We start from the raw sequence: 27,650 nt of genomic DNA, 5'->3' as shown, positions 1-27,650 counted from the left end.
AGAGGTCAGCGCCCCCTCCTCAGGTCAGCGCCCAGTGCCGCCGCACCACCCTAAAGCCGGCCCTGCACAGACAGACCCATACACTGCCCTGCCAGCACCCACCCACCCACACACACTAACATTCGTCAACAGGCATGCAGGCACACACATGCACAGTTACACAAACACGCATGCACACACAGCAGTGCACACTCAAAACACACACACTGAAACATAAAAAACACATAACAGCGACAAACACACTCAGAAACTGCCCTCCAATCACACCCACACACACAATAATGTACATATATAGACACACAATCTCTCTCACACACATACAGGTGCACAGACGCAGACACATACCAAAATACAGGCACACAAAGCCTACCCAAAGACACACAGACGCTCGCAGGAACATCCCTCTTAATACACAAACACACACGAACTTCCTCACATATGCATAACAGACAGACACACGCACACACGCTCGCAGACACGCCCAACCCCTCACTCCCCCTGCACGGCCCCTCAGCCCACTGGCTGCCTCAGACCCGCCCCCGGAGCCTCTATAAAGGGGGCCGCCAGGCACATGCAGCGAGGAGAGCAGAGCCCACGCGGAAGACTCACCACAGACCCACCGAAGACCACCCGAGGCATCCGCGGGAGACCGACGACAGACCTACCGGACACTGTGCCCAAAGTGCAGACCCCTGGAGAGCTGGGAGCAGCAGCCGCTACAGACCAACTACTGACCTCCGGAAGAGTAACTAACCACAGACCTACGGGAGACCCACAGACCCCAGCGGAGACGCTCCACAGACCCAGGAGAAACCGTCCACAGACCCACTATAGTCTCACCACAGACCCAGGAGCGGCATACAGTCCCCAAGGGAGACTACCCACAGACCGACCAGAGTCTCTCCACAGACCCACGACAGACCACCTGCAACTCCACCAAAGACTCTCCACAGACCCACGAGAGACTCTCCACAGACCCACGAGCGACCCCCTGAAGCAGGTGCACGCGCGAGGCTCGTGTCAGGGGGTGCGCCGGACTCCAGCCCTCTCCCTCGCCCCCAGGTCTGCCCCCCGACAGCCCCAGGATGCCCGGTCTGCAGGAGAGGTGCCTGCTGCTGCTCTGGTCTGTCCTCTGCTGGACCCCCCCGGGAAGCGCCGAGGAGGCAAGGAGTGAGTACTCGGGGCCTGGGGTGTGGGCAAGGAAGGGGGGGGGGGTGCAGACGCAGCCCAGGGGCCTTGGAAAGGATGGGTCGAGGAGGGGCAGGGGGCGAGGAACCAGGGAAGGTGAATGGGTCTTCCACTAGACACTCACTGCCACCCTGTGCGCACGAGACACTCACCCACGAGGCAAACAATGTCCACACAGACACACAGAGAGGAAGACACCGGCACACAGACACACAGAGAGGAAGACACCGGCACACAGACACACAGAGAGGAAGAAACCGGCACACAGACGCACAAAGACAGATAACGACACAGACCCACACACATTCAAGCACATATGCACAGACACACACACATACACTGCCCCACACAGACACACACAGCTGGCCACATTAACCTATAGACTGTCATGACCAGGACTTAGGTGTGAGAGGGGGCTGTGCAGGTAACAGGGACGGGTGCATCGATCTATAGACGGGCATTACAGGGCATCAGCTGTGAGAGAGGGGAATGTGCAGGTGACGGGGACAAGTGCATCAATCTATAGATTGACATTACCCGGACATCAGGTGTGTGAGTGGGCTGTGCAGGTAACAGGGACAGGTGCATCAATCTATAGACTGACATTACCAGGGACATCAGGTGTGAGAGGGGGCTGTGCAGGTAACAGGGACAGGTGCATCAATCTATAGACTGACATTACCAGGGACATCAGGTGTGAGAGGGGGCTGTGCAGGTAACAGGGACAGGTGCATCAATCTATAGACTGACATTAGCCGGACATCAGGTGTGAGAGAGGGGGCTGTGCAGGTAACAGGGACGGGTGCATCGATCTATAGAAGGGCATTACAGGGCATCAGCTGTGAGAGAGGGGAATGTGCAGGTAACGGGGACAAGTGCATCAATCTATAGATTGACATTACCCGGACATCAGGTGTGTGAGTGGGCTGTGCAGGTAACAGGGACAGGTGCATCAATCTATAGACTGACACTAACAGGGGCATCAGGTGTGAGAGGTGGCTGTGCAAGTAACAGGGACGGGTGAATCAATCTATAGACTGACATTACCAGCGCATCAAGTGAGAGGGGGGCTGTGCAGGTAACAGGGAAAGGTGAATCAATCTATAGACTGACATTACCAGAGATATCAGGTGTGAGGGGGCTGTGCAGGTAATAGAAAGGTGCATGAATCTATAGACTGACATTACCGGAGACATCAGGTGTGAGGGGGCTGTGCAGCTAACAGGGACAGGTGCATCAATCTATAGACTGACATTACCAGAGATATCCAGCGTGAGCGGGGGCTGTACGGGTAACAGACAGGTGCATGAATCTATAGACTGACATTACAAGGGACATCAGGTGTGAGAAAGGGCTGTGTATGTAACAGGGACAGGTGCATCCATTTATAGACGGACTCTAACAGGCTATCAGGTGTGAGAGGGGCTGTGCAGGTAACCGGGACAGGTGCATCAATCTATAGACTGGCATTACCAGGGACATCAGGTGTGAGAGAGGACGGTGCATGTAACAGGGACGGATGAATCAATCTATAGAGTGACGTTACCCGGACATCAGGTGTGAGAGAGGGGGCTGTGCAGGTAACAGGGACAGGTGCATCAATCTATAGACTGACATTACAGGACATCAGGTGCGTGTGAGAGGGGACTGTGCAGGTAACAGGTGCATGCATCTATAGACTGACATTACAAGGGACATCAGGTGTGAGAGAGGGGGCTATGCAGGTAACAGGGACCGGTGCATCAATATATAAACTGACTTTACCAGGGACATCAGGTGTGAGAATGGGTTGTGTATGTAACAGGGACAGGTGCATCCATCTATAGACTGACTCTAACAGGCTATCAGGTGTGAGAGGAGCTGTGCAGGTAACAGGGACAGGTGCATGAATCTATAGACTGACATTACCAGGGACATCAGGTGTGAGAGGGCTGTGCAGGTAACAGAGATAGGTCAATCAATCTATAGACTGAAATTACAGGACATCAGGTGTAAGAGGGGCCATGCAGGTAACAGGCATGTGCATCAGTCTATAGACTGACATTACCAGGGCATCAAGTGTGAGAGAGGGGGGCCGTGCAGGTAACAGGTACAGGTGTATCAATCTATAGACTGACATCACCAGGACATCAGCTGTGAGAGAGGGGAATGTGCGGGTAACAGGGACAGGTGCATCAATCTATAGATTGACATTACCAGGGACATCAGGTGTGTGAGAGGGGGCTGTGCAGAAAACAGAGACCAGTGCATCAACCTATTGACTGACATTACCAGGGACATCAGGTGTGAGAGGGGGTGTGCAGGTAACAGGGACAGGTGCAGCAATTTATAGACTGACATTACCAGGGACATCCGGTGTGAGGGGGGTATGCAGGTAACAGGGACAGGTGCATCAATCTATAGACTGACATTAGCCGGACATCAGGTGTGAGAGAGGGGGCTGTGCAGGTAACAGGGACAGGTGAATCAATCTATTGACTGACACTAACAGGGGCATCAGGTGTGAGAGGTGGCTGTGCAAGTAACAGGGACGGGTGAATCAATCTATAGACTGACATTACCAGCGCATCAAGTGAGAGGGGGGCTGTGCAGGTAACAGGGAAAGGTGAATCAATCTATAGACTGACATTACCAGAGATATCAGGTGTGAGGGGGCTGTGCAGGTAATAGAAAGGTGCATGAATCTATAGACTGACATTACCGGAGACATCAGGTGTGAGGGGGCTGTGCAGCTAACAGGGACAGGTGCATCAATCTATAGACTGACATTACCAGAGATATCCAGCGTGAGCGGGGGCTGTACGGGTAACAGACAGGTGCATGAATCTATAGACTGACATTACAAGGGACATCAGGTGTGAGAATGGGCTGTGTATGTTACAGGGACAGGTGCATCCATTTATAGACTGACTCTAACAGGCTATCAGGTGTGAGAGGGGCTGTGCAGGTAACCGGGACAGGTGCATCAATCTATAGACTGGCATTACCAGGGACATCAGGTGTGAGAGAGGATGGTGCATGTAACAGGGACGGATGAATCAATCTATAGAGTGACGTTACCCGGACATCAGGTGTGAGAGAGGGGGCTGTGCAGGTAACAGGGACAGGTGCATCAATCTATAGACTGACATTACAGGACATCAGGTGCGTGTGAGAGGGGACTGTGCAGGTAACAGGTGCATGCATCTATAGACTGACATTACAAGGGACATCAGGTGTGAGAGAGGGGGCTATGCAGGTAACAGGGACCGGTGCATCAATGTATAAACTGACTTTACCAGGGACATCAGGTGTGAGAATGGGTTGTGTATGTAACAGGGACAGGTGCATCCATCTATAGACTGACTCTAACAGGCTATCAGGTGTGAGAGGAGCTGTGCAGGTAACAGGGACAGGTGCATGAATCTATAGACTGACATTACCAGGGACATCAGGTGTGAGAGGGCTGTGCAGGTAACAGGGATAGGTCAATCAATCTATAGACTGAAATTACAGGACATCAGGTGTAAGAGGGGCCATGCAGGTAACAGGCATGTGCATCAGTCTATAGACTGACATTACCAGGGCATCAAGTGTGAGAGAGGGGGGCCGTGCAGGTAACAGGTACAGGTGTATCAATCTATAGACTGACATCACCAGGACATCAGCTGTGAGAGAGGGGAATGTGCGGGTAACAGGGACAGGTGCATCAATCTATAGATTGACATTACCAGGGACATCAGGTGTGTGAGAGGGGGCTGTGCAGAAAACAGAGACCAGTGCATCAACCTATTGACTGACATTACCAGGGACATCAGGTGTGAGAGGGGGTGTGCAGGTAACAGGGACAGGTGCAGCAATTTATAGACTGACATTACCAGGGACATCCGGTGTGAGGGGGGTATGCAGGTAACAGGGACAGGTGCATCAATCTATAGACTGACATTAGCCGGACATCAGGTGTGAGAGAGGGGGCTGTGCAGGTAACAGGGACAGGTGAATCAATCTATTGACTGACACTAACAGGGGCATCAGGTGTGAGAGGTGGCTGTGCAAGTAACAGGGACGGGTGAATCAATCTATAGACTGACATTACCAGCGCATCAAGTGAGAGGGGGGCTGTGCAGGTAACAGGGAAAGGTGAATCAATCTATAGACTGACATTACCAGAGATATCAGGTGTGAGGGGGCTGTGCAGGTAATAGAAAGGTGCATGAATCTATAGACTGACATTACCGGAGACATCAGGTGTGAGGGGGCTGTGCAGCTAACAGGGACAGGTGCATCAATCTATAGACTGACATTACCAGAGATATCCAGCGTGAGCGGGGGCTGTACGGGTAACAGACAGGTGCATGAATCTATAGACTGACATTACAAGGGACATCAGGTGTGAGAATGGGCTGTGTATGTAACAGGGACAGGTGCATCCATTTATAGACTGACTCTAACAGGCTATCAGGTGTGAGAGGGGCTGTGCAGGTAACCGGGACAGGTGCATCAATCTATAGACTGGCATTACCAGGGACATCAGGTGTGAGAGAGGATGGTGCATGTAACAGGGACGGATGAATCAATCTATAGAGTGACGTTACCCGGACATCAGGTGTGAGAGAGGGGGCTGTGCAGGTAACAGGGACAGGTGCATCAATCTATAGACTGACATTACAGGACATCAGGTGCGTGTGAGAGGGGACTGTGCAGGTAACAGGTGCATGCATCTATAGACTGACATTACAAGGGACATCAGGTGTGAGAGAGGGGGCTATGCAGGTAACAGGGACCGGTGCATCAATGTATAAACTGACTTTACCAGGGACATCAGGTGTGAGAATGGGTTGTGTATGTAACAGGGACAGGTGCATCCATCTATAGACTGACTCTAACAGGCTATCAGGTGTGAGAGGAGCTGTGCAGGTAACAGGGACAGGTGCATGAATCTATAGACTGTCATTACCAGGGCCATCAGGTGTAAGAGGGGCCATGCAGGTAACAGGCATGTGCATCAGTCTATAGACTGACATTACCAGGGCATCAAGTGTGAGAGAGGGGGGCCGTGCAGGTAACAGGTACAGGTGTATCAATCTATAGACTGACATCACCAGGACATCAGCTGTGAGAGAGGGGAATGTGCGGGTAACAGGGACAGGTGCATCAATCTATAGATTGACATTACCAGGGACATCAGGTGTGAGAGAGGGGGCTGTGCAGAAAACAGAGACCAGTGCATCAACCTATTGACTGACATTACCAGGGACATCAGGTGTGAGAGGGGGTGTGCAGGTAACAGGGACAGGTGCAGCAATTTATAGACTGACATTACCAGGGACATCCGGTGTGAGGGGGGTATGCAGGTAACAGGGACAGGTGCATCAATCTATAGACTGACATTACGGGACATCAGGTGTGAGAGAGGCTGTGCAGGTAACAGGGACAGGTGCATGAATCTATAGACTGAAATTACAGGACATCAGGTGTGAGAGAGAGGGAAATGTGCAGGTAACAGGGACAGGTGCATGAATCTATAGACTGAAATTACAGGACATCAGGTGTGAGACAGGGGGGAATGTGCAGGTTACAGGGACAGGCGCATTAATGTATAGACTTACATTACCAGGGACATCAGGTGTGAGGGGGGTGTGCAGGTAACAGGGACAGGTGCATCAATCTATAGACTGACATTACGGGACATCAGGTGTGAGAGGGGCTGTGCAGGAAACAGGGACTGGTGCAGCAATCTATAGACTGACATTACCAGGACATCAGGTGTGAGGGAGGCCGTGCAGGTAAACTGGTCAAGTCCACCAGTCTATAGAGGGCGCTGTGCAGGTACAGCTACAAATCCCTCAACATGAACCGAAGCGATTCCGCTATCCTGACACCCCGGCACTCTTGAGCGCCTACAGTGGCAGCCAGGCCATGCAGTAGCCAAGGCACTGCCACTTCAACAGGACATTTCACTCGTTAAATGGGCATCTCTTGCAGAGCCAAGGTTACAACTTTATCAGAGTTCGCTACACTGTCTCACACACATGACACCAAAGCCACTTGACTGACTCATCTCACACAACCCTCACAGACCTAACAGAGCATGTTAGCTAAATCCTTCCACATCGGTGTGAGCGCAGTATGGGGTTGAACCATGGCTACAGGCAAACTAGGCCTTCCCGCTGCACCAACACCCCAGATCACCCATGCATGGGCACAATAAATGGGTCAGCCCACTCATCCACACCTAGAGTACACATCACAGATCCCTGCACCATCGGACACACCATATTCACCCTAGTGTGATAAAACGCATCAACCATAAACAGACCATTGAACAAACCCATCTTCAATCATCAAGAGCTAGGCTACCGCAAGACCATGGCTCCAGGCAAGGGGAAACCCAAGATCCGGTCAGAAAAATGTTCCAACACCTAAAATCGGTCTAAAGCCGTACAAAAGGCAGATACGCTATTCAGGTGCGGGCAACACAACCGGATAAATGGGTGGCCAACATAGATATGGCAGGCAGGTCCATTTCAGATTTTGAAGCTAGCCATATGACAGAAATTGATATACAAAAAATACAAATGGACCTAATTTGCATAGTGAGTGGTTATTCTGATAATCTGACATTGACATGGCCCTGCTGGGCCTACACTGGGCCACGTTTCATGGCATAACACCTGCAGGCGGCTTGTTTTTATAGACTGCTCCTACTGGATGTTTCAATAAATTACCCCAATTGGTGGTTGTCAAGGTATGTTGCAAAGGGATGCTTTTATTGGGTGATTATCTGGGATAGAATCCATGGCTCTTCCAATCAGATGTTAGAAAGGCTATTTCCATGGGAGGCTTCCACAGTTTAATATTATTGGCTGTTCCAAATGGACAGTTCCATGTGGTCTTCCAATGGCATGTCTGTTTCAGAGTGATCTCACAGGATTGTCTCACACTGATTTTCCTACAAGCTCTGTCCGTGATACGTTGACTCATGTTCTTCCAAGGGCGTGTAGGAGCTTCTCAGAGTGATCTTTGTATACGTCTCACCCACAGAATATGAACTCACCTCTCTGTGGTGTGTCCTTAGACTGGAGGTCTCCAAAGAGGGATCCTACAGGATTTTACTGTGAGATTTTCCTTTAGGCTTCGCCCATGGTATATCAACCTATCGGCTTTCAGTGATAAGCCCTTAGACTGGGGGCTCTCTAACATACAACCACAGCATTCTACAATGGGGTTTTCCCACAGGCTTCTCCTGTGGGGTCCAGTGCCGGGTGGCCTCTGTGAGCAGGGGAGGCCCCCAGAAGTTCTTCTGGCCCTGTGATGGGTGTCTCATGAGGTGTGATGTGTGTCTCTCTCCCACAGATGGCATCTGCTGGTTGCAGCAGGGCAGGGATGCCAAGTGCAGTCTGGCGCTGATGATGTCCGTCACGTGGGAGGAGTGCTGCAGTGGCGGGAACGTGGACACCGCCTGGTCCAACTTCACAGACCCAGCCAATAAAATCAGCCTGCTGGGATTCTTGGGCCTCGTGCCCTGCGTCCCTTGTAAAGGTAGGTGTGCGCAAAGCGGCCGGTGATTGCCGATGATAGGGCAACGGTTCATTGTGCCTCACGCAACCCCCAGATAATGCCAGGGTGCCCTCAGGCCATCGAGCATGGAACATCCCTCAGGATTACCACCCAAAGGGGCAAACGTTCAACCCTTTCTTGAAGTGTACAATTCCACGTTGGGCTGTGTGGCACATGGCTAACCCTCTGTGTAAAGGTAAGTGACATGCTGGACTTCACAGGCAAATGGCCCCCACAGCGATGACTGCAGGTCTGCTCGCCTTCCCGTGCAGGCATGTACGCTGAGGGCTAGCAAACGGTAGCGCGTGCGCCTATGCAACTCAACTGGGTGCCGCGTGCCGCAATGTGCCACAAATAAAAGCATCATTCAGATCCAGGTCAAAATCTCTATTCAGATTTATGTTCAACTCCATAAAAGAGACAAAGATCATATACATAAAAATAAAAGAAACCATACAAAATATATTGAGAATTTATAATAGTATGATTAGTATTCAGGGGCTGGTCAGCAAATAGAGCAAATTACATATTCCCATTTTTTAAATAATTCCAAAGGGTTATTTATTATGTAGATTGACAGACACATGTTCCTATTAAAAACTGACAAACACATGTTAGCACTATTTAAAAAAGAGAAAAAATAAAAATATAAATCAGACATGCCCCTCCCTGAGAATGTACATATCTCCGCAGCCTTTCTTCGTAGGTTAAACTGTCCAAATTAGAGAGTGACTTTTTGCACAAAAGGGGTGTCTCGATGCAGCACTGAAAGAGCACTGCGTCTGAGAGCGCCCCTAAAGAGACACCCCGAGCATGCACAGCAACGTGAACTACAGCCACACAAAGCGGTGTGACCTGGCCCTGCGTGGAATCCCAGCAACGAATGGACACGGGTGCAACACAACAGGCATGTGGTGAACCCTGTGATCTTTCAGTGCATTATGTGTGTCACTTCCAGTCAATTACACGTATCTCGTGACTTGCCCCTGGGATGCTCTCAGCGCGCGGGGATGTGTACTGGAAGGTGGGGTTTGAGTAATTAAAAACAAAATCACCGAAGGCCCGCCTCGCTCACCTTTACAACTTTGTTTAGTGTCAGACAAACTAGGCTTTTTTATGGGTCTGCAAAATTCGCTTAGTTTGCTTTAGTGTATTTACGGAAAATTACTGTAAAAATCATGTGAAATTATGCATAATCACATGAAATGCAAATGTCATTTCACACTTTATTTTGGCGCGAAATACGTCCTTATGTCAATTTGTGGTGGACGGCTGCATTTACAGCTATTTGCGTGTTCATGGTAAATTTTCACTACAAATGGCATGTAAAAACTAGAAGTGGCGTAATGGAGTCATTTTGGTAATTTTGCATAACAAGCGTAACACGAAATCCCCCAAATGACGTGAATTATGCTGCTGTAATTTAAACTTAGGACAGGCGTTGTATTTTTAGCATGTGTGACTTCATCCTACATATTAGTTAACGATCTCTGCAATTTATTGCCATTTGTGCAACGAAGCACTGCAGATCTGCGTGCACTGTTGCATTGTGGGTGCTGAGATTTCACATTGCAAATGCTCACAGCGTAAAGCCTTGACTGCGCGGGCGGTCAATGCTCCGCCCAGACACCACGGGCGGTTAATGCTCCACCCAGACTGGGCGGGCGGTCCATGCTTCGCCCAGACTGGGCGGGCGGTCCATGCTCCGCCCAGACACCGTGGGAGGTTAATGCTTCGCCCAGACCGTGCGGGCAGTCCATGCTCTGCCTAGAGGCCGCGGGCGGTTAATGCTCCGCCCAGACTGCGCGGGCAGTCCATGCTCCGCCCAAATAGCAGGGTGACCGTTGCAGCCACTCTGCCACATTTAGGGCTGCTCCTGGTTTACCTTTCAGAGGATAGAGCTGTGGGGCATCAGGAACCCGGGCAGGTATATGCTGAATTATGCCCTCACTGTCATGGAGAAAACTCCCTGCATGTCAGAGACAGTCGCCTTGTGCTATGCACCAGCAAAGGTCTGCTTCGGGGTGTCGCTGCCCCAAAGTGAAAGACAGCTCAGCGTGCGCTGCATCAAGATGGCAGCGCACTCCGCTTTCATGGCTAGCGTACGAGCATTCGCTGCACAGAGGACGCATTTCATTACAGAGGTCCCTGTGAGCATCTCCAGACATGGTGGGCAGCTCTGTGTGCCAGGGGTGCAGATGCCAGAGCTTCCAGAACCTGGAAGGATGCCCACCAGAGTATAAATGACCCCGAGAGCCACAGGCTTGAATTGTGTCTGCCTCAGGAATGTTAGAAATGCCAGACTTCTGTTTTTCTGTGGGTGAAGTTGGCAACCTATGTGGGAATTTCTGTTGTTGAGGAGCATGAAAAGTATGCAGCATTTGCATGTAACCACAAGGTAATTTGTTTCAGTTACTACATGCTAGGTCTTCAGACAGTGTACACATCTTGTAATTATCATTTCCGTGCCGCCCGCCCTTCCGGAGACATTGCGTGGGAACCCTGCCTCCCAGACGCTTTGTCTGCCTTATTCTTACTAATTTGATTTTACTCTTATGAACAGTTTTCACCCCGGAGGAGGAGGAGGCTCATGGCGGAGTAATTGTACAACCCAAACAATACAAATTGGTGGATGGAATGCTTGCAGACGTCCCAGCCTCTGGCACTGGCTTAGGCCGCATTGTAGTCCATAGTTTTTCACCCACAAAACCACTCACGAGTGGGAGCAGCCATACGCAAACTGGTACTGGCCCAGCTCCAATCGGAACAGCCTCCCCGCACTGCCGGGCCACATCCCCCCTGAATGGGAACACAAGCAACTCCAGACCAGTTTCAGCCTTGTTGGGCCTCAACAGTGACAAGCAGCTTCGATATTATTGCACAGCGCACAAGGGGCCACGAAACCACTCCTGAGTGGGAGCAGCCATACGCAAAATGGTACTGGTCCAGCACCAATAGGAACAGCCGAGCCCGTACAGCAAGACCACATCCCTCCTGAACGGGAACACAAGCAACTCCAGACCAGTTTCAGGTTTGTTGGGCCTCGTCAGTGAGGTGCAGCTTGGATATTATGGCACAGCGCACAAGGGGCCACGAAACCACTCCAGAGTGGGAGTGGCCATATGCAAACGGGTACTGGTCCGGCTCCAATAGGAACAGTCTCGCCTGCACTGCCAGGCCATATCCCCCCTGAATACAAGCAACTCCAGACCAGTTTCAGCCTTGTTGGGCCTCGTCAGTGATGAGCAGCTTGGATATTATGGCACAGCGCACATGGGCCACGAAACCACTCCAGAGTGGTAGCAGCCATACGTAAAATGGTACTGGTCCAGCACCAATAGGAACAGCCGAGCCCGTACAGCAAGACCACATCCCCCCTGAACGGGATCACAAGCAACTCCAGACCAGTTTCAGGTTTGTCGGGCCTCGTCAGTGAGGTGCAGCTTGGATATTATTGCACAGCGCAATGGGACCCACGAACTCGTACAATCCCCAACTTCAAGCGCATAAAGCATATCCAATATTTCTAGCCCTGTTTAGAAGTTAACTCGATGTCCTGTGCTTCAGAGTGTTTTCATACACATTTAGCTGGTGAGATTTGATTAACTTCTCTGATTTTTAGGAGCAGTGACGGTTTAAGAGGAGTGAAAGTTTAGTAGTGATTGTTTAGGAAGAGTGAACACTGCTTTTCTCTCCTTCAGATAGGCTGACCCTTGCGACCCCTCCCACCCAGTGCCAGTGGTCCCCACAGGCCTCATCCCACCGGTGCAGAGCTGCGAGCAGGTAGAGACTGTTGGTGACTTGTGACTGAATTTGATGTCCATTTAAAGCATGCTAGCTTGAAAGGAACACTCCTCCCGCCTCCAGGGCTGCATGTGGAACTCGGTTGCTGTGTCCTAGTTCTGCTGGTCATGGGCTCAGGTTCAGGCAGCAGTCCATGCTAACTTGAAAGGAACACTCCTGTACCTGTATCTGTACCTTCACCCCTCTGTACCTGTATCTGTGCCTTCACCCCTCTGTATCTGTATCTGTATCGGTGCCTTCACCCCTCTGTATTTGTATCTGTATCTGTACCTTCACCCCTCTGTACCTGTATCTGTACCTTCACCCCTCTGTACCTGTACCTTCACCCCTCTGTACCTGTATCTGTACCTTCACCCCTCTGTACCTGTATCTGTACCTTCATCCCTCTGAATCTGTACCTGTATCTGTACCTTCACCTCTCAGTATCTGTACCTTCACCTCTCTGTGCCTCTACCTTCACCCCTCTTTACCTGTATATGTACCTTCAACTCTCAGTACCTGTTCCTCCACCTCTCTGTGCCTGTACCTTCAACCCTATGTATCAGTATCTGTACCTGTACCGTCACCCCTCTTTATCTGTACCTTCACCCCTCTGTGCCTGTCCCTTCACTCCTCTGTACCTGTTTCTCTACCTGTTTCTGCCTTTTCTCTTTCCTGCTCAACGCCCCTCTTCTGATTGTCTCTTCTCTCATCTGTACCTCCTCTTTCTCGCCCTCTTTGCTTGTGTTAGTCCCCCCTCTCTTTGTTGCTCTCTCTGACTCTCCTTGCTATGCTCTCTCTCTCTCTCTTTGTATCTCTCTTTCTGTCTCTCTTCTTACTTATTACTTTCTTTGCTTGGCTCTCTCTTTGTTTTGCATTTTCAATATTTCTTAGTGTCGCCCTGCCTCTTTCCAATACCTTTCTGTTTCCTTCTGTTTATATTTCTGATTCTTCCAGTCCCTGTCACCCTCTCTAATGGTTTCTCTTCTCTCTTCTTTCTCAGTCTGTCTCTGTGCTTCTTTTTCCATCTGAATTCTTCGCTCTCTCCACCTCTTCTGTACCTTTTTTGGAAAACCCCACCTCCCTCCCATGGAGAAAGAACCTGTTGAAAGTCCTTAAAATCAGTTGAAAGGCACTTCAGCAGAAGCAAGCACCACTCCCAGATAGGGTCTAACACTAAACATCTGTGGCCGCCCTCCTGCGCCAGCAGCCAGTGACAAACAGCCTCTCTTGCCCCCTCAGCCCCCTCCCCGCAGAGAGAAACAACCTCTCACTCGGGGTGGAAGAGCCCAAGCAGGGTCAGAGTGAGAGGCAGCTTCCGGTGCAGTCCTCAGCCAATGGCGACGAGGGTTACATTTCAGGGCAGCTGATGAGCTCGTCTAGGTTCCAAAGTACCGGGGCAGGAACCTCAGGCTCTCACCCTTCAGCCCAATGCCTCGGGGACCCCAGCACCCCAATATAAACCACTGACAGGAACAGAAAGTAAACTAGGCTCTCAGGGCCTGTAGTGTGCACCCATCGCTCGCTCACTGAACCCTCACCAGCAAATGGGAGCATGTTCAGGGGCTGTGGGCGGGTCAAGGGGGAAACCCTGTGATGTCATTAGTCAAAGGTAATGTCATACTAGTTAAAGGTGATGCCACTTCTGCTACCTCCAGACATATTAATGATTCGACCTCTACGAGGACAAGAAGGCGAGAAGGCCGGCTGGCCAGATCCCAGCGACCCCAATTCCAGCTCACACAGCTTGCTCCAGAGAGTGTTGTTACTACAGTCACACACAACGCACGACTGCTGCCTGAACCAGAGCCCACGACCAGCAGAACTAGGACACAGCAACCAAGCTCCACATGCAGCCCTGGAAGCGGGAGGAGTCTTCCTTTCAAGTTAGCATGGACTGCTGCCTGAACCAGAGCCGACGACCAGCAGAACTAGGACACAGCAACCAAGCTCCACATGCAGCCCTGGAAGCGGGAGGAGTCTTCCTTTCAAGTTAGCATGGACTGCTGCCTGAACCAGAGCCGACGACCAGCAGAACTAGGACACAGCAACCAAGCTCCACATGCAGCCCTGGAAGCGGGAGGAGTGTTCCTTTCAAGTTAGCATGGACTGCTGCCTGAACCAGAGCCCATGACCAGCAGAACTAGGACACAGCAACCGAGCTCCACATGCAGCCCTGGAAGCGGGAGGAGTCTTCCTTTCAAGTTAGCATGGACTGCTGCCTGAACCAGAGCCACGACCATCAGAACTAGGACACAGCAACCGAGCTCCACATGCAGCCCTGGAAGCGGGAGGAGTGTTCCTTTCAAGCTAGCATGGACTGCTGCCTGACCCAGAGCCCATGACCAGCAGAACTAGGACACAGCAACCGAGCTCCACATGCAGCCCTGGAAGCGGGAGGAGTGTTCCTTTCAAGTTAGCATGGACTGCTGCCTGAACCAGAGCCGACGACCAGCAGAACTAGGACACAGCAACCGAGCTCCACATGCAGCCCTGGAAGCGGGAGGAGTGTTCCTTTCAAGTTAGCATGGACTGCTGCCTGAACCAGAGCCGACGACCAGCAGAACTAGGACACAGCAACCGAGCTCCACATGCAGCCCTGGAAGCGGGAGGAGTCTTCCTTTCAAGTTAGCGTGGACTGCTGCCTGAACCAGAGCCGACGACCAGCAGAACTAGGACACAGCAACCGAGCTCCACATGCAGCCCTGGAAGCGGGAGGAGTGTTCCTTTCAAGTTAGCGTGGACTGCTGCCTGAACCTGAGCCCATGACCAGCAGAACGAGGACACAGCAACCAAGCTCCACATGCAGCCCTGGAAGCGGGAGGAGTGTTCCTTTCAAGCTAGCATGGACTGCTGCCTGAACCAGAGCCCATGACCAGCAGAACTAGGACACAGCAACCGAGCTCCACATGCAGCCCTGGAAGCGGGAGGAGTGTTCCTTTCAAGCTAGCATGGACTGCTGCCTGAACCAGAGCCCATGACCAGCAGAACTAGGACACAGCAACCGAGCTCCACATGCAGCCCTGGAAGCGGGAGGAGTGTTCCTTTCAAGTTAGCATGGACTGCTGCCTGAACCAGAGCCCATGACCAGCAGAACTAGGACACAGCAACCAAGCTCCACATGCAGCCCTGTAAGCGGGAGGAGTGTTCCTTTCAAGTAAGCATGGACTGCTGCCTGAACCAGAGCCGACGACCAGCAGAACTAGGACACAGCAACCGAGCTCCACATGCAGCCCTGGAAGCGGGAGGAGTCTTCCTTTCAAGTTAGCATGGACTGCTGCCTGAACCAGAGCCGACGACCAGCAGAACTAGGACACAGCAACCGAGCTCCACATGCAGCCCTGGAAGCGGGAGGAGTCTTCCTTTCAAGTTAGCATGGACTGCTGCCTGAACCAGAGCCCATGACCAGCAGAACTAGGACACAGCAACCGAGCTCCACATGCAGCCCTGGAAGCGGGAGGAGTGTTCCTTTCAAGTTAGCATGGACTGCTGCCTGAACCTGAGCCCATGACCAGCAGAACTAGGACACAGCAACCAAGCTCCACATGCAGCTCTGGAAGCGGGAGGAGTGTTCCTTTCAAGTTAGCGTGGACTGCTGCCTGAACCAGAGCCCATGACCAGCAGAACTAGGATACAGCAACCGAGCTCCACATGCAGCCCTGGAAGCGGGAGGAGTCTTCCTTTCAAGTTAGCATGGACTGCTGCCTGAACCAGAGCCCATGACCAGCAGAACTAGGACACAGCAACCGAGCTCCACATGCAGCCCTGGAAGCAGGAGGAGTCTTCCTTTCAAGTTAGCATGGACTGCTGCCTGAACCAGAGCCCATGACCAGCAGAACTAGGACACAGCAACCGAGCTCCACATGCAGCCCTGGAAGCGGGAGGAGTCTTCCTTTCAAGTTAGCATGGACTGCTGCCTGAACCAGAGCCCATGACCAGCAGAACTAGGACACAGCAACCGAGCTCCACATGCAGCCCTGGAAGCGGGAGGAGTCTTCCTTTCAAGTTAGCATGGACTGCTGCCTGAACCAGAGCCCATGACCAGCAGAACTAGGACACAGCAACCCAGCTCCACATGCAGCTCTGGAAGCGGGAGGAGTGTTCCTTTCAAGTTAGCATGGACTGCTGCCTGAACCAGAGCCCATGACCAGCAGAACTAGGACACAGCAACCGAGCTCCACATGCAGCCCTGGAAGCGGGAGGAGTGTTCCTTTCAAGTTAGCATGGACTGCTGCCTGAACCAGAGCCGACGACCAGCAGAACTAGGACACAGCAACCGAGCTCCACATGCAGCCCTGGAAGCGGGAGGAGTCTTCCTTTCAAGTTAGCATGGACTGCTGCCTGAACCAGAGCCGACGACCAGCAGAAGTAGGACACAGCAACCGAGCTCCACATGCAGCCCTGGAAGCGGGAGGAGTCTTCCTTTCAAGTTAGCATGGACTGCTGCCTGCACCAGAGCCCATGACCAGCAGAACTAGGACACAGCAACCAAGCTCCACATGCAGCCCTGGAAGCGAGAGGCGTGTTCCTTTCAAGTTTGCATGGACTGCTGCCTGAACCAGAGCCCACGACCAGCAGAACTAGGACACAGCAACCAAGCTCCACATGCAGCCCTCGAAGCGGGAGGAGTGTTCCTTTCAAGCTAGCATGGACTGCTGCCTGAACCAGAGCCCATGACCAGCAGAACTAGGACACAGCAACCGAGCTCCACATGCAGCCCTGGAAGCGGGAGGAGTGTTCCTTTCAAGCTAGCATGGACTGCTGCCTGAACCAGAGCCCATGACCAGCAGAACTAGGACACAGCAACCGAGCTCCACATGCAGCCCTGGAAGCGGGAGGAGTGTTCCTTTCAAGTTAGCATGGACTGCTGCCTGAACCAGAGCCCATGACCAGCAGAACTAGGACACAGCAACCGAGCTCCACATGCAGCCCTGGAAGCGGGAGGAGTGTTCCTTTCAAGTTAGCATGGACTGCTGCCTGAACCTGAGCCCATGACCAGCAGAACTAGGACGCAGCAACCGAGCTCCACATGCAGCCCTGTTAGCGGGAGGAGTGTTCCTTTCAAGTTAGCATGGACTGCTGCCTGAACCAGAGCCCATGACCAGCAGAACTAGGACACAGCAACCCAGCTCCACATGCAGCCCTGGAAGCGGGAGGAGTGTTCCTTTCAAGTTAGCATGGACTGCTGCCTGAACCAGAGCCCATGACCAGCAGAACTAGGACACAGCAACCCAGCTCCACATGCAGCCCTGGAAGCGGGAGGAGTGTTCCTTTCAAGTTAGCATGGACTGCTGCCTGAACCAGAGCCACGACCATCAGAACTAGGACACAGCAACCGAGCTCCACATGCAGCCCTGGAAGCGGGAGGAGTCTTCCTTTCAAGTTAGCATGGACTGCTGCCTGAACCAGAGCCCATGACCAGCAGAACTAGGACGCAGCAACCGAGCTCCACATGCAGCCCTGGAAGCGGGAGGAGTCTTCCTTTCAAGTTAGCATGGACTGCTGCCTGAACCAGAGCCCATGACCAGCAGAACTAGGACACAGCAACCGAGCTCCACATGCAGCCCTGTAAGCGGGAGGAGTGTTCCTTTCAAGTTAGCATGGACTGCTGCCTGAACCAGATCCCATGACCAGCAGAACTAGGACACAGCAACCAAGCTCCACATGCAGCCCTGTAAGCGGGAGGAGTGTTCCTTTCAAGTTAGCATGGACTGCTGCCTGAACCTGAGCCCATGACCAGCAGAACTAGGACACAGCAACCGAGCTCCACATGCAGCCCTGGAAGCGGGAGCAGTGTTCCTTTCAAGTTAGCATGGACTGCTGCCTGAACCTGAGCCCATGACCAGCAGAACTAGGACACAGCAACCGAGCTCCACATGCAGCCCTGGAAGCGGGAGGAGTGTTCTTTTCAAGTTAGCATGGACTGCTGCCTGAACCTGAGCCCGTGACCAGCAGAACTAGGACACAGCAACCAAGCTCCACATGCAGCCCTGGAAGCGGGAGGAGTGTTCCTTTCAAGTTAGCGTGGACTGCTGCCTGAACCTGAGCCGACGACCAGCAGAACTAGGACACAGCAACCGAGCTCCACATGCAGCCCTGGAAGCGGGAGCAGTGTTCCTTTCAAGTTAGCATGGACTGCTGCCTGAACCAGATCCCATGACCAGCAGAACTAGGACACAGCAACCAAGCTCCACATGCAGCCCTGTAAGCGGGAGGAGTGTTCCTTTCAAGTTAGCATGGACTGCTGCCTGAACCTGAGCCCATGACCAGCAGAACTAGGACACAGCAACCGAGCTCCACATGCAGCCCTGGAAGCGGGAGGAGTGTTCCTTTCAAGTTAGCATGGACTGCTGCCTGAACCAGAGCCGACGACCAGCAGAACTAGGACACAGCAACCGAGCTCCACATGCAGCCCTGGAAGCGGGAGGAGTGTTCCTTTCAAGTTAGCATGGACTGCTGCCTGAACCAGATCCCATGACCAGCAGAACTAGGACACAGCAACCGAGCTCCACATGCAGCCCTGGAAGCGGGAGGAGTCTTCCTTTCAAGTTAGCATGGACTGCTGCCTGAACCAGAGCCGACGACCAGCAGAACTAGGACACAGCAACCAAGCTCCACATGCAGCCCTGTAAGCGGGAGGAGTGTTCCTTTCAAGTTAGCATGGACTGCTGCCTGAACCTGAGCCCATGACCAGCAGAACTAGGACACAGCAACCGAGCTCCACATGCAGCCCTGGAAGCGGGAGCAGTGTTCCTTTCAAGTTAGCATGGACTGCTGCCTGAACCAGATCCCATGACCAGCAGAACTAGGACACAGCAACCAAGCTCCACATGCAGCCCTGTAAGCGGGAGGAGTGTTCCTTTCAAGTTAGCATGGACTGCTGCCTGAACCAGAGCCGACGACCAGCAGAACTAGGACACAGCAACCGAGCTCCACATGCAGCCCTGGAAGCGGGAGGAGTCTTCCTTTCAAGTTAGCGTGGACTGCTGCCTGAACCAGAGCCCATGACCAGCAGAACTAGGACACAGCAACCGAGCTCCACATGCAGCCCTGGAAGCGGGAGGAGTCTTCCTTTCAAGTTAGCATGGACTGCTGCCTGAACCAGATCCCATGACCAGCAGAACTAGGACACAGCAACCAAGCTCCACATGCAGCCCTGTAAGCGGGAGGAGTGTTCCTTTCAAGTTAGCATGGACTGCTGCCTGAACCAGAGCCCATGACCAGCAGAACTAGGACACAGCAACCGAGCTCCACATGCAGCCCTGGAAGCGGGAGGAGTGTTCTTTTCAAGTTAGCGTGGACTGCTGCCTGAACCAGAGCCAACGACCAGCAGAACTAGGACACAGCAACCAAGCTCCACATGCAGCCCTGGAAGCGGGAGCAGTGTTCCTTTCAAGTTAGCATGGACTGCTGCCTGAACCTGAGCCCATGACCAGCAGAACTAGGACACAGCAACCGAGCTCCACATGCAGCCCTGTAAGCGGGAGGAGTGTTCCTTTCAAGTTAGCATGGACTGCTGCCGGAACCAGAGCCCATGACCAGCAGAACTAGGACACAGCAACCGAGCTCCACATGCAGCTCTGGAAGCGGGAGGAGTGTTCCTTTCAAGTTAGCATGGACTGCTGCCTGAACCAGAGCCCATGACCAGCAGAACTAGGACACAGCAACCGAGCTCCACATGCAGCCCTGGAAGCGGGAGGAGTGTTCCTTTCAAGTTAGCATGGACTGCTGCCTGAACCAGAGCCGACGACCAGCAGAACTAGGACACAGCAACCGAGCTCCACATGCAGCCCTGGAAGCGGGAGGAGTCTTCCTTTCAAGTTAGCATGGACTGCTGCCTGAACCAAAGCCCATGACCAGCAGAACTAGGACACAGCAACCGAGCTCCACATGCAGCCCTGGAAGCGGGATGAGTGTTCCTTTCAAGTTAGTATGGACTGCTGCCTGAACCTGTGCCCGGATGTATGACGTTACAACGCGTGCTGTTACAACGCGTGCTGTTACCACGAAACTGTTACAACGCAAGTGGATTTACAACGCATGCCATTACAACGCAAGTCTTTACATCGACTTGCGCTAGATGGCGTGCTAACATCAGAAAAGTGTAATTTACAATTCCAACTCCAGTCCACTTAACAGTAGGGAAGGTGTTGGGATAGTAAACTACACTATTTGTAATGTTAGCACGCCATCTAGCGCAAGTCGATGTAAAGACTTGCGTTGTAATGGCATGCGTTGTAAATCCACTTGCGTTGTAACAGTTTTGTTGTAATGGCAGTGCGCTGTAAAAGTTGCGTTGTAAAGGTTGTTCCCCCCTGAGCCCATGACCAGCAGAACTAGGACACAGCAACCGAGCTCCACATGCAGCCCTGGAAGCGGGAGGAGTGTTCCTTTCAAGTTAGCGTGGACTGCTGCCTGAACCAGAGCCCATGACCAGCAGAACTAGGACACAGCAACCGAGCTCCACATGCAGCCCTGGAAGCGGAAGGAGTGTTCCTTTCAAGTTAGCATGGACTGCTGCCTGAACCAGAGCCCATGAAGGTACAGGTACAGAGGGGTGAATATAAAATTCAGAGGGGTGAAGGTACAGGTACAGATACAGAGGGGTAAAGGTACAGATACAGAGGGGTAAAGGTACAGATACAGAGGGGTGAAGATACAGATACAGAGGGATGAAGGTAAAGATACAGAGGGGTGAAGGTACAGGTACAGATACAGATACAGAGGTTTGAAGGTACAGATACAGAGGGGTGAATGTACAGATACAGGTACAGATAAAGAGGGGTGAATGTACAGGTACAGAGGGGTGCATGTAAAGATACAGAGGGGTGAAGATACAGGTGCAGAGGGGTGAAGGTACAGATACAGAGGGGTGAATGTACAGATACAGCTACAGAGGGATGAAGGTACAGATACAGAGGGGTGAAGGTACAGATACAGGTACAGATAAAGAGGGGTGAAGGTACAGATACAGATACAGAGGGGTGAAGGTACAGATACAGGTACAAGTGGGTGAAGGTACAGGTACAGAGGGGTGAAGGTACAGATACAGGTACAGAGGGGTGAAGGTACAAGTACAGAAGGGTGAAGGTACAGATACAGCTACAGAGGGATGAAGGTTCAGATACAGGTACAGATGGGTGAAGGTACAGATAGGGATAAAGAGGGGTGAATGTACAGGTACAGAGGGGTGCATGTAAAGATACAGAGGGGTGAAGGTACAGGTGCAGATACAGAGGGGTAAAGGTACAGATACAGGTACAGATAAAGAGGGGTGAAGGTACAGATACAGGTACAGAGGGGTGAAGGTAAAGATACAGAGGAGTGAAGGTACAGATACAGGTACAGATAAAGAGGGGTGAAGGTACAGATACAAGTACAGAGGGGTGAAGGTAAAGAAACAGAGGGGTGAAGGTACAGATATAGGTACAGATAAAGAGGGGTGAAAGTACAGATACAGGTACAGAGGGGTGAAGGTACAGGTACAGAGGGGTGAAGGTACAGGTGCTTTACAGAGGAGTAAAGGTACAGATACAGGTACAGATAAAGAGGGGGAAGGTACAGATACAGGTACAGATAAAGAGGGGTGAATGTACAGGTACAGAGGGGTGAATGTAAAGATACAGAGGGGTGAAGATACAGGTGCTTTACAGAGGAGTAAAGGTACATATACAGGTACAGATACAGAGGGATGAAGATACAGATACAGGTACAGAGGGGTGAAGGTACAGATACAGAGGGGTGAAGGTACAGGTACAGATACTGATACATAGGGGTGAAGGTACAGATACAGGTACAGAGGGGTGAGGGTACAGGTACAGAGAGGTGAAGGTACAGATAACGGTACAGATACAGAGGGGTGAAGGTACAGATACAGAGGGGTGAAGGTACAGATACAGATACAGGTACAGAGCGGTGAAGGTAAAGATACAGAGGGGTGAAGGTACAGATAGAGGTAGAGATAAAGAGGGGTGAATGTACAGATACAGAGGGGTGAAGGTACAGATACAGGTACAGAAGGGAGGAGGTACAGATACAGAGGGGTGAAGGTACAGGTACAGGTGCAGATAAACAGGGGTGAAGGTACAGATACATGTACAGAGGGGCGAAGGTAAAGATACAGCGGGGTGAAGGTACAGATACAGGTACAGAGGGGTGAAGGTAAAGATACAGGGGGTGAAGGTACAGAGGGGTGAAGGTACAGCTACAGAGGGGTGAAGGTACAGATACAAGTGCAGATAAAGAAGGGTGAAGGTACAGATACATGTTAAGAGGGGTGAAGGTGAAGGTAAAGATACAGAGGGGTGAAGGTACAGATACAGGTACAGAGGGATGAAGGTACAGATACAGTGGGATGAAGGTACAGGTGCAGATACAGAGGGGTGCAGGTACAGATACAGGTACAGATAACGAGGGGTGAAGGTAGAGATATAGGTACAGAGGGATGAAGGTAAAGATACAGAGGGGTGAAGGTACAGTTACAGGTACAGATAAAGAGGGGTGAAGGTACAGGTACAGAGGGGTGAAGGTAGAGATACAGGTACAGAGGGATGAAGGTAAAGATACAGAGGGGTGAAGGTACAGATACAGGTACAGAGGGATGAAGGTACAGATACAGTGGGATGAAGGTACAGGTGCAGATACAGAGGGGTGCAGGTACAGATACAGGTACAGATAACGAGGGGTGAAGGTAGAGATATAGGTACAGAGGGATGAAGGTAAAGATACAGAGGGGTGAAGGTACAGTTACAGGTACAGATAAAGAGGGGTGAAGGTACAGGTACAGAGGGGTGAAGGTAGAGATACAGGTACAGAGGGATGAAGGTAAAGATACAGAGGGGTGAAGGTACAGATACAGGTACAGATAAAGAAGGGTGAAGGTACAGGTACAGAGGGGTGAAGGTAGAAATACAGGTACAAAGGGATGAAGGTAAAGATACAGAGGGGTGAAGGTACAGATACAGGTACAGATAAAGAGGGGTGAAGGTACAGGTACAGAGGGGTGAAGGTAGAGCTACAGATACAGAGGGGTAAAGGCACAGATACAGGTACAGATAAAGAGGGGTGAAGGTACTGAGGGGTGAATGTAAAGATACAGGTACAGATAAAGAGGGTGAAGGTACAGGTACAGAGGGGTGAAGGTAGAAATACAGGTACAGAGGGATGAAGGTAAAGATACAGAGGGGTGAAGGTACAGATACATGTACAGATAAAGAGGGGGGAAGGTACAGGTACAGAGGGGTGAAGGTAGAGATACAGATACAGAGGGATGAAGGCACAGATACAGGTACAGATAAAGAGGGGTGAAGGTACAGGTACAGAGGGGTGAAGGTGGACAGTACAGGCTGGGAATGATGAAAAACGAGAGAAAGATCCCAGTGAAAGAGAGCTATAAATGAAGAGAGAAAAAAGGGAAGGGGTGAAAGACTGAGAGCAAGGGAGACACAAAGAACGAGAGGGTGGAGCGATGAGAAAGGGGCGAGAAAGAGAGACATTAACGAAGGGAGACGAAGGGTGAGAGGGGAGGCTGAGACCGCGAGACAGAGGGGATGAATTGTTATAGTCAGAGACAGACAGAGGAATACCGAGAGGAAAGGCCTCCGAAGCGACAGACGAGGGCGCGTGTCTAGAGGTGTCTCTGTGGCCACCAGGAGCAACCTCGGTTGGAGGCAAGTGGGGTGTCTCTGAGCTGGGGGGCTCTCCACTGGGAAGCCCAGGCCTTGCTGCCCACCCACAATGGACTAGAAGAGCCCACCTGAAGCCCTCCCCATGGGCACACATTATGATGCCAAGGGGGCTGCGCATGGTACAGATAGGGCAGCCCGTTGTTATTAGATGCATACAAGCCAAGGTATGACGTCACCACGGCTGATAGCTTTAAAGAGAAAGCCACACACATTCTGACACGGCTCACCCTGGCTAAGATTCCCAAGCTCCCAGCGATACCAAGTTTAAAGGTCAGATCTTTAAAGTGTCTGATCCTGGTCCACTTTGACTATTTCAAAGGGCGGTCGCAGAACCCAGAACACAGATGGGGGACAGTGTATCTCGCGAGCTGTCCCTTTATGAGGTGACTGGCACCCCAAATTCTTTGACAAACCCATTCCTCCCAAAACCTCCATGAACTTTGAACGATGATGCCCAACGCCTTGAGTCAATGATGGATTAAAAATGAAATGGCTATGCTGGATCACCATGGACGAGACAAGCAGCAGATAAAACCCACCACCGGGGACTCAACAGGGACTACAAAGGCTTCATGTAGGAAGCTCACAGGCCAGGTTACTCACCCAGAAACCCCAGTGCCAGGAGTCCCATGAAGGAACTCCGCAGGGCCCCACAGTCACGGGGCAGAGGACGGCAGAGGCCAGGAGAAAGAATTTAATGCAGAGATCTCGAGGCGTACAGAGGGGTGGAGGTAGGCGGCAAGGGGATAAGAAAACAAGGGCACTGTACAGAAAATTATGCCTAAATCAACCAAACATAAAAAACAGCAGTGGCCTCGAGGGGTGGGGGGCCTGCGGGCAGTGTTGTGGTAGGGCTGAGGGGGATTCACGGGGAGATTAAAGGACAGGAAGCAACCGATGCAGTGTTGTGGGGAGGGGTGAGGGGAGGCATAAAATGACGGCAAGTAAATTAAGCGAGCAAAGTTTCATTGCACAAGAAAACACAACAGCTAACGAGCAAAGAGGCAGGCCAACTAAAAAAAAAAGAGTTCTCTCTAAGTATAAATAACCTGAACATTAAGAACACATGTAAGAGGGGCAGTCCTAATGGGAGGATACAAAATTCCAAAAGGAGGGACTACTAAGTGTGTTCACCAATGAAAAGACAGCATTTCTAAAGGACAGCAAAGGAGTGAGAGAGGCTGAGAGAGAGAAAAGGTACGGTTTAGAATAGGAAATTGGAAGTGAGATGTCATGGAGTAGTAGGAACTGAGCAAGAGAGAGAAAGAGGAAGCAACAGGTAGCGAGGCAGAGACAGACACAAATATAGAGATAGAGAAGCAGAGGAGGAGAACAAGTGAAAGAGACAAAGAAGCACAGACAGAGTATGAAACAGTGAGAGACAGAGAAAAATACAGAAGGTGAGAGAGAGCCTGCAAGAGAAAGAGCTATTAATAGATAAAGACAGAGAGGAAGGGGTGCGCATAATCTCTCACTCTCTCTCTCTCTCTCTGTCTCCTCTCTCTCTGTCTATGTGTTTCTCTTTTGTTCTCTCAGCCTCTATGTTTCTCTCTATCTCTCTTGTTCTCTTTGTTTCTCTGTTTCCCCCTCATTGTTTCTCTCTCTTCTTCTCTCATCCTCCCACTCTCTTTATCTCTGCCTCTGGCTCCCTCTCTCTGTTTCTCTCGCTCTCTCTCCCTCCTGCTCTCTTTCTCTCCGTCACTCTCTCGCCCTCTCTCTCTCTGTTTCTCTCTGTTTCTCTCTCTCCTCCTCTCTCTGTTTGTCTCTCTCTATCTTTGTTTCTCTCTCTCTCTCTCTCTCTCTCTTGTTCTCTTTGTTTCTCTGTTCCCCCTCTTTGTTTCTCTCTCTTCTTCTCTCATCCTCCCACTCTCTTTATCTCTGCCTCTGCCTCTGTCTCCCTCTCTCTGTTTCTCTCGCTCTCGCTCCCTCCTGCTCTCTTTCTCTCTGTCACTCTCTCGCCCTCTCTCTCTCTCTGTTTCTCTCTCTCTCCCTCTCTCTGTTTGTCTCTCTCTCTATCTCTCTCACTCTCTCTCTCTCTGGCTCTCTCTAGCTCTCTCTCTCCCTCCTTTGCTGCCTCCAGCTGGCCAGGAGCCCATCTCGTATAACCCTCTCTCGGAGCAGGCTGACCCAGCGCAGAGTCCGGATCGGGGCCTGTCTTGGAGACGCTGAGAGTGAGTCTTGGCTCCAGCCCATGTCGGCCGGGAGCCTGCCCTGTCCGGTCCCTTTGCTCTGATGTGAAAGGCTCCCCCTGTGGTCTCCCTCTTTTTCCAGCCCAGCGTTCACAGCCTCGTGGACACGCACTGTCGCTCTAACACGACTTTACCGTTATAAATGAGACTCAGGGACATTTAAATTATGACGCGTAATTTTGGGGATTTCATGTTATGCTTCTTACACACATAATCACTCGCGCTGTAAATGCTACGGCAATTGCACTGGAATCACACAACCTGCCAGAGCGCAAGCAGCTGTTGTCTCGTTACTTTGTGCTTTTCATGCTTTTTTGCACCGCAAAATGTGTCGCTGATGCAAATATTGATGGACGGACGCATTTGGCTCAAAGATATATCTCCAAATGATTTGTATTTTGTGTATGTGTCATTTTATGTAATTTCACACAATTATGCAAAAGCAAATTATGAGACTTTTGCACAACACTACTATAAATTACAGGAGTAAACACTAATATTCACCGAGCAGCCCTTCCTGCCACCATTGGCTGAAGCCTTTGAGTGACAGCTGGTCACAGTTCATAGCAGCCCCTCCATTGGCTGAAGCCTTTGAGTGACAGCCGTTCGCAGTACAAATTGGCCTCTCTTCATTGGCTGGAACCTTTGAGTGACAGCAGGTCGCACCAGAGATCAGCCTTCTCATTAGCTGCAACCTTTGAGTGACAGCCGGTCACACCACAGATCAGCATCTCTCATTGGCTGGAACCTTTGAGTGACAGCCGGTCACACCACAGATCATCCTCTCTCATTGGCTGGAAAGTTTGAGTGACAGCCGGTTACACCACAGATAAAGGCTCTTTAATTCACTGAAACCTTTGAGTGACAGCCGGTCACACCACAGATCAGCCTCTCTCATTGGCTGGAACGTTTGAGTGACAGCCGGTCACACCACAGATAAGCCTCTCTCATTCACTGAAAGCTTTGAGTGACAGCCGGTCACACCACAGATCAGCATCTCTCATTGGCTGAAAGCCATTCAATCAATCAATCAATCAATCAGTTACATTTATAAAGCGCGCTACTCACCCGTAAGGGTCTCAAGGTGCTGGGGGGGTGGGGGGGGGTCAGTGCTCGAAGAGCCAGGTCTTGAGCTGCCTTCTGAAGGAGAGGTGGTCAGGTATGGCGCGAAGGTGGCTGGGAAGGGAGTTCCAGGTCTTCGCTGCCACAAAAGAGAAAGATCTTCCTCCGGCGGTGGCTTTGCGGATGCGGGGTACGGCTGCCA

General features: G+C 51.5%; 1 protein-coding gene across 1 annotated transcript in view; it reads left to right on the top strand.

Annotated features, from left to right (window-relative positions):
* Positions 1–562: 562 nt before the first annotated feature.
* Positions 563–27,650, top strand: part of FSTL3 (follistatin like 3) — a 74,136-nt gene continuing 47,048 nt past the window's right edge. Inside the window, exons 1-2 of the mRNA XM_085637582.1 lie at positions 563–1,170; positions 8,524–8,709. Of these exons, the coding sequence (XP_085493708.1) occupies positions 1,086–1,170; positions 8,524–8,709 (271 nt within the window). The 5' untranslated portion in view covers positions 563–1,085. The remainder of the gene's footprint in view (positions 1,171–8,523; positions 8,710–27,650) is intronic.

This window comes from Triturus cristatus, chromosome 12, assembly GCF_964204655.1.
Source record: "Triturus cristatus chromosome 12, aTriCri1.1, whole genome shotgun sequence".
Classification (NCBI taxonomy): domain Eukaryota; kingdom Metazoa; phylum Chordata; class Amphibia; order Caudata; family Salamandridae; genus Triturus; species Triturus cristatus.
Note: the sequence above shows the minus strand (reverse complement) of the source record. Positions and strands in the feature narration are given on the sequence as shown.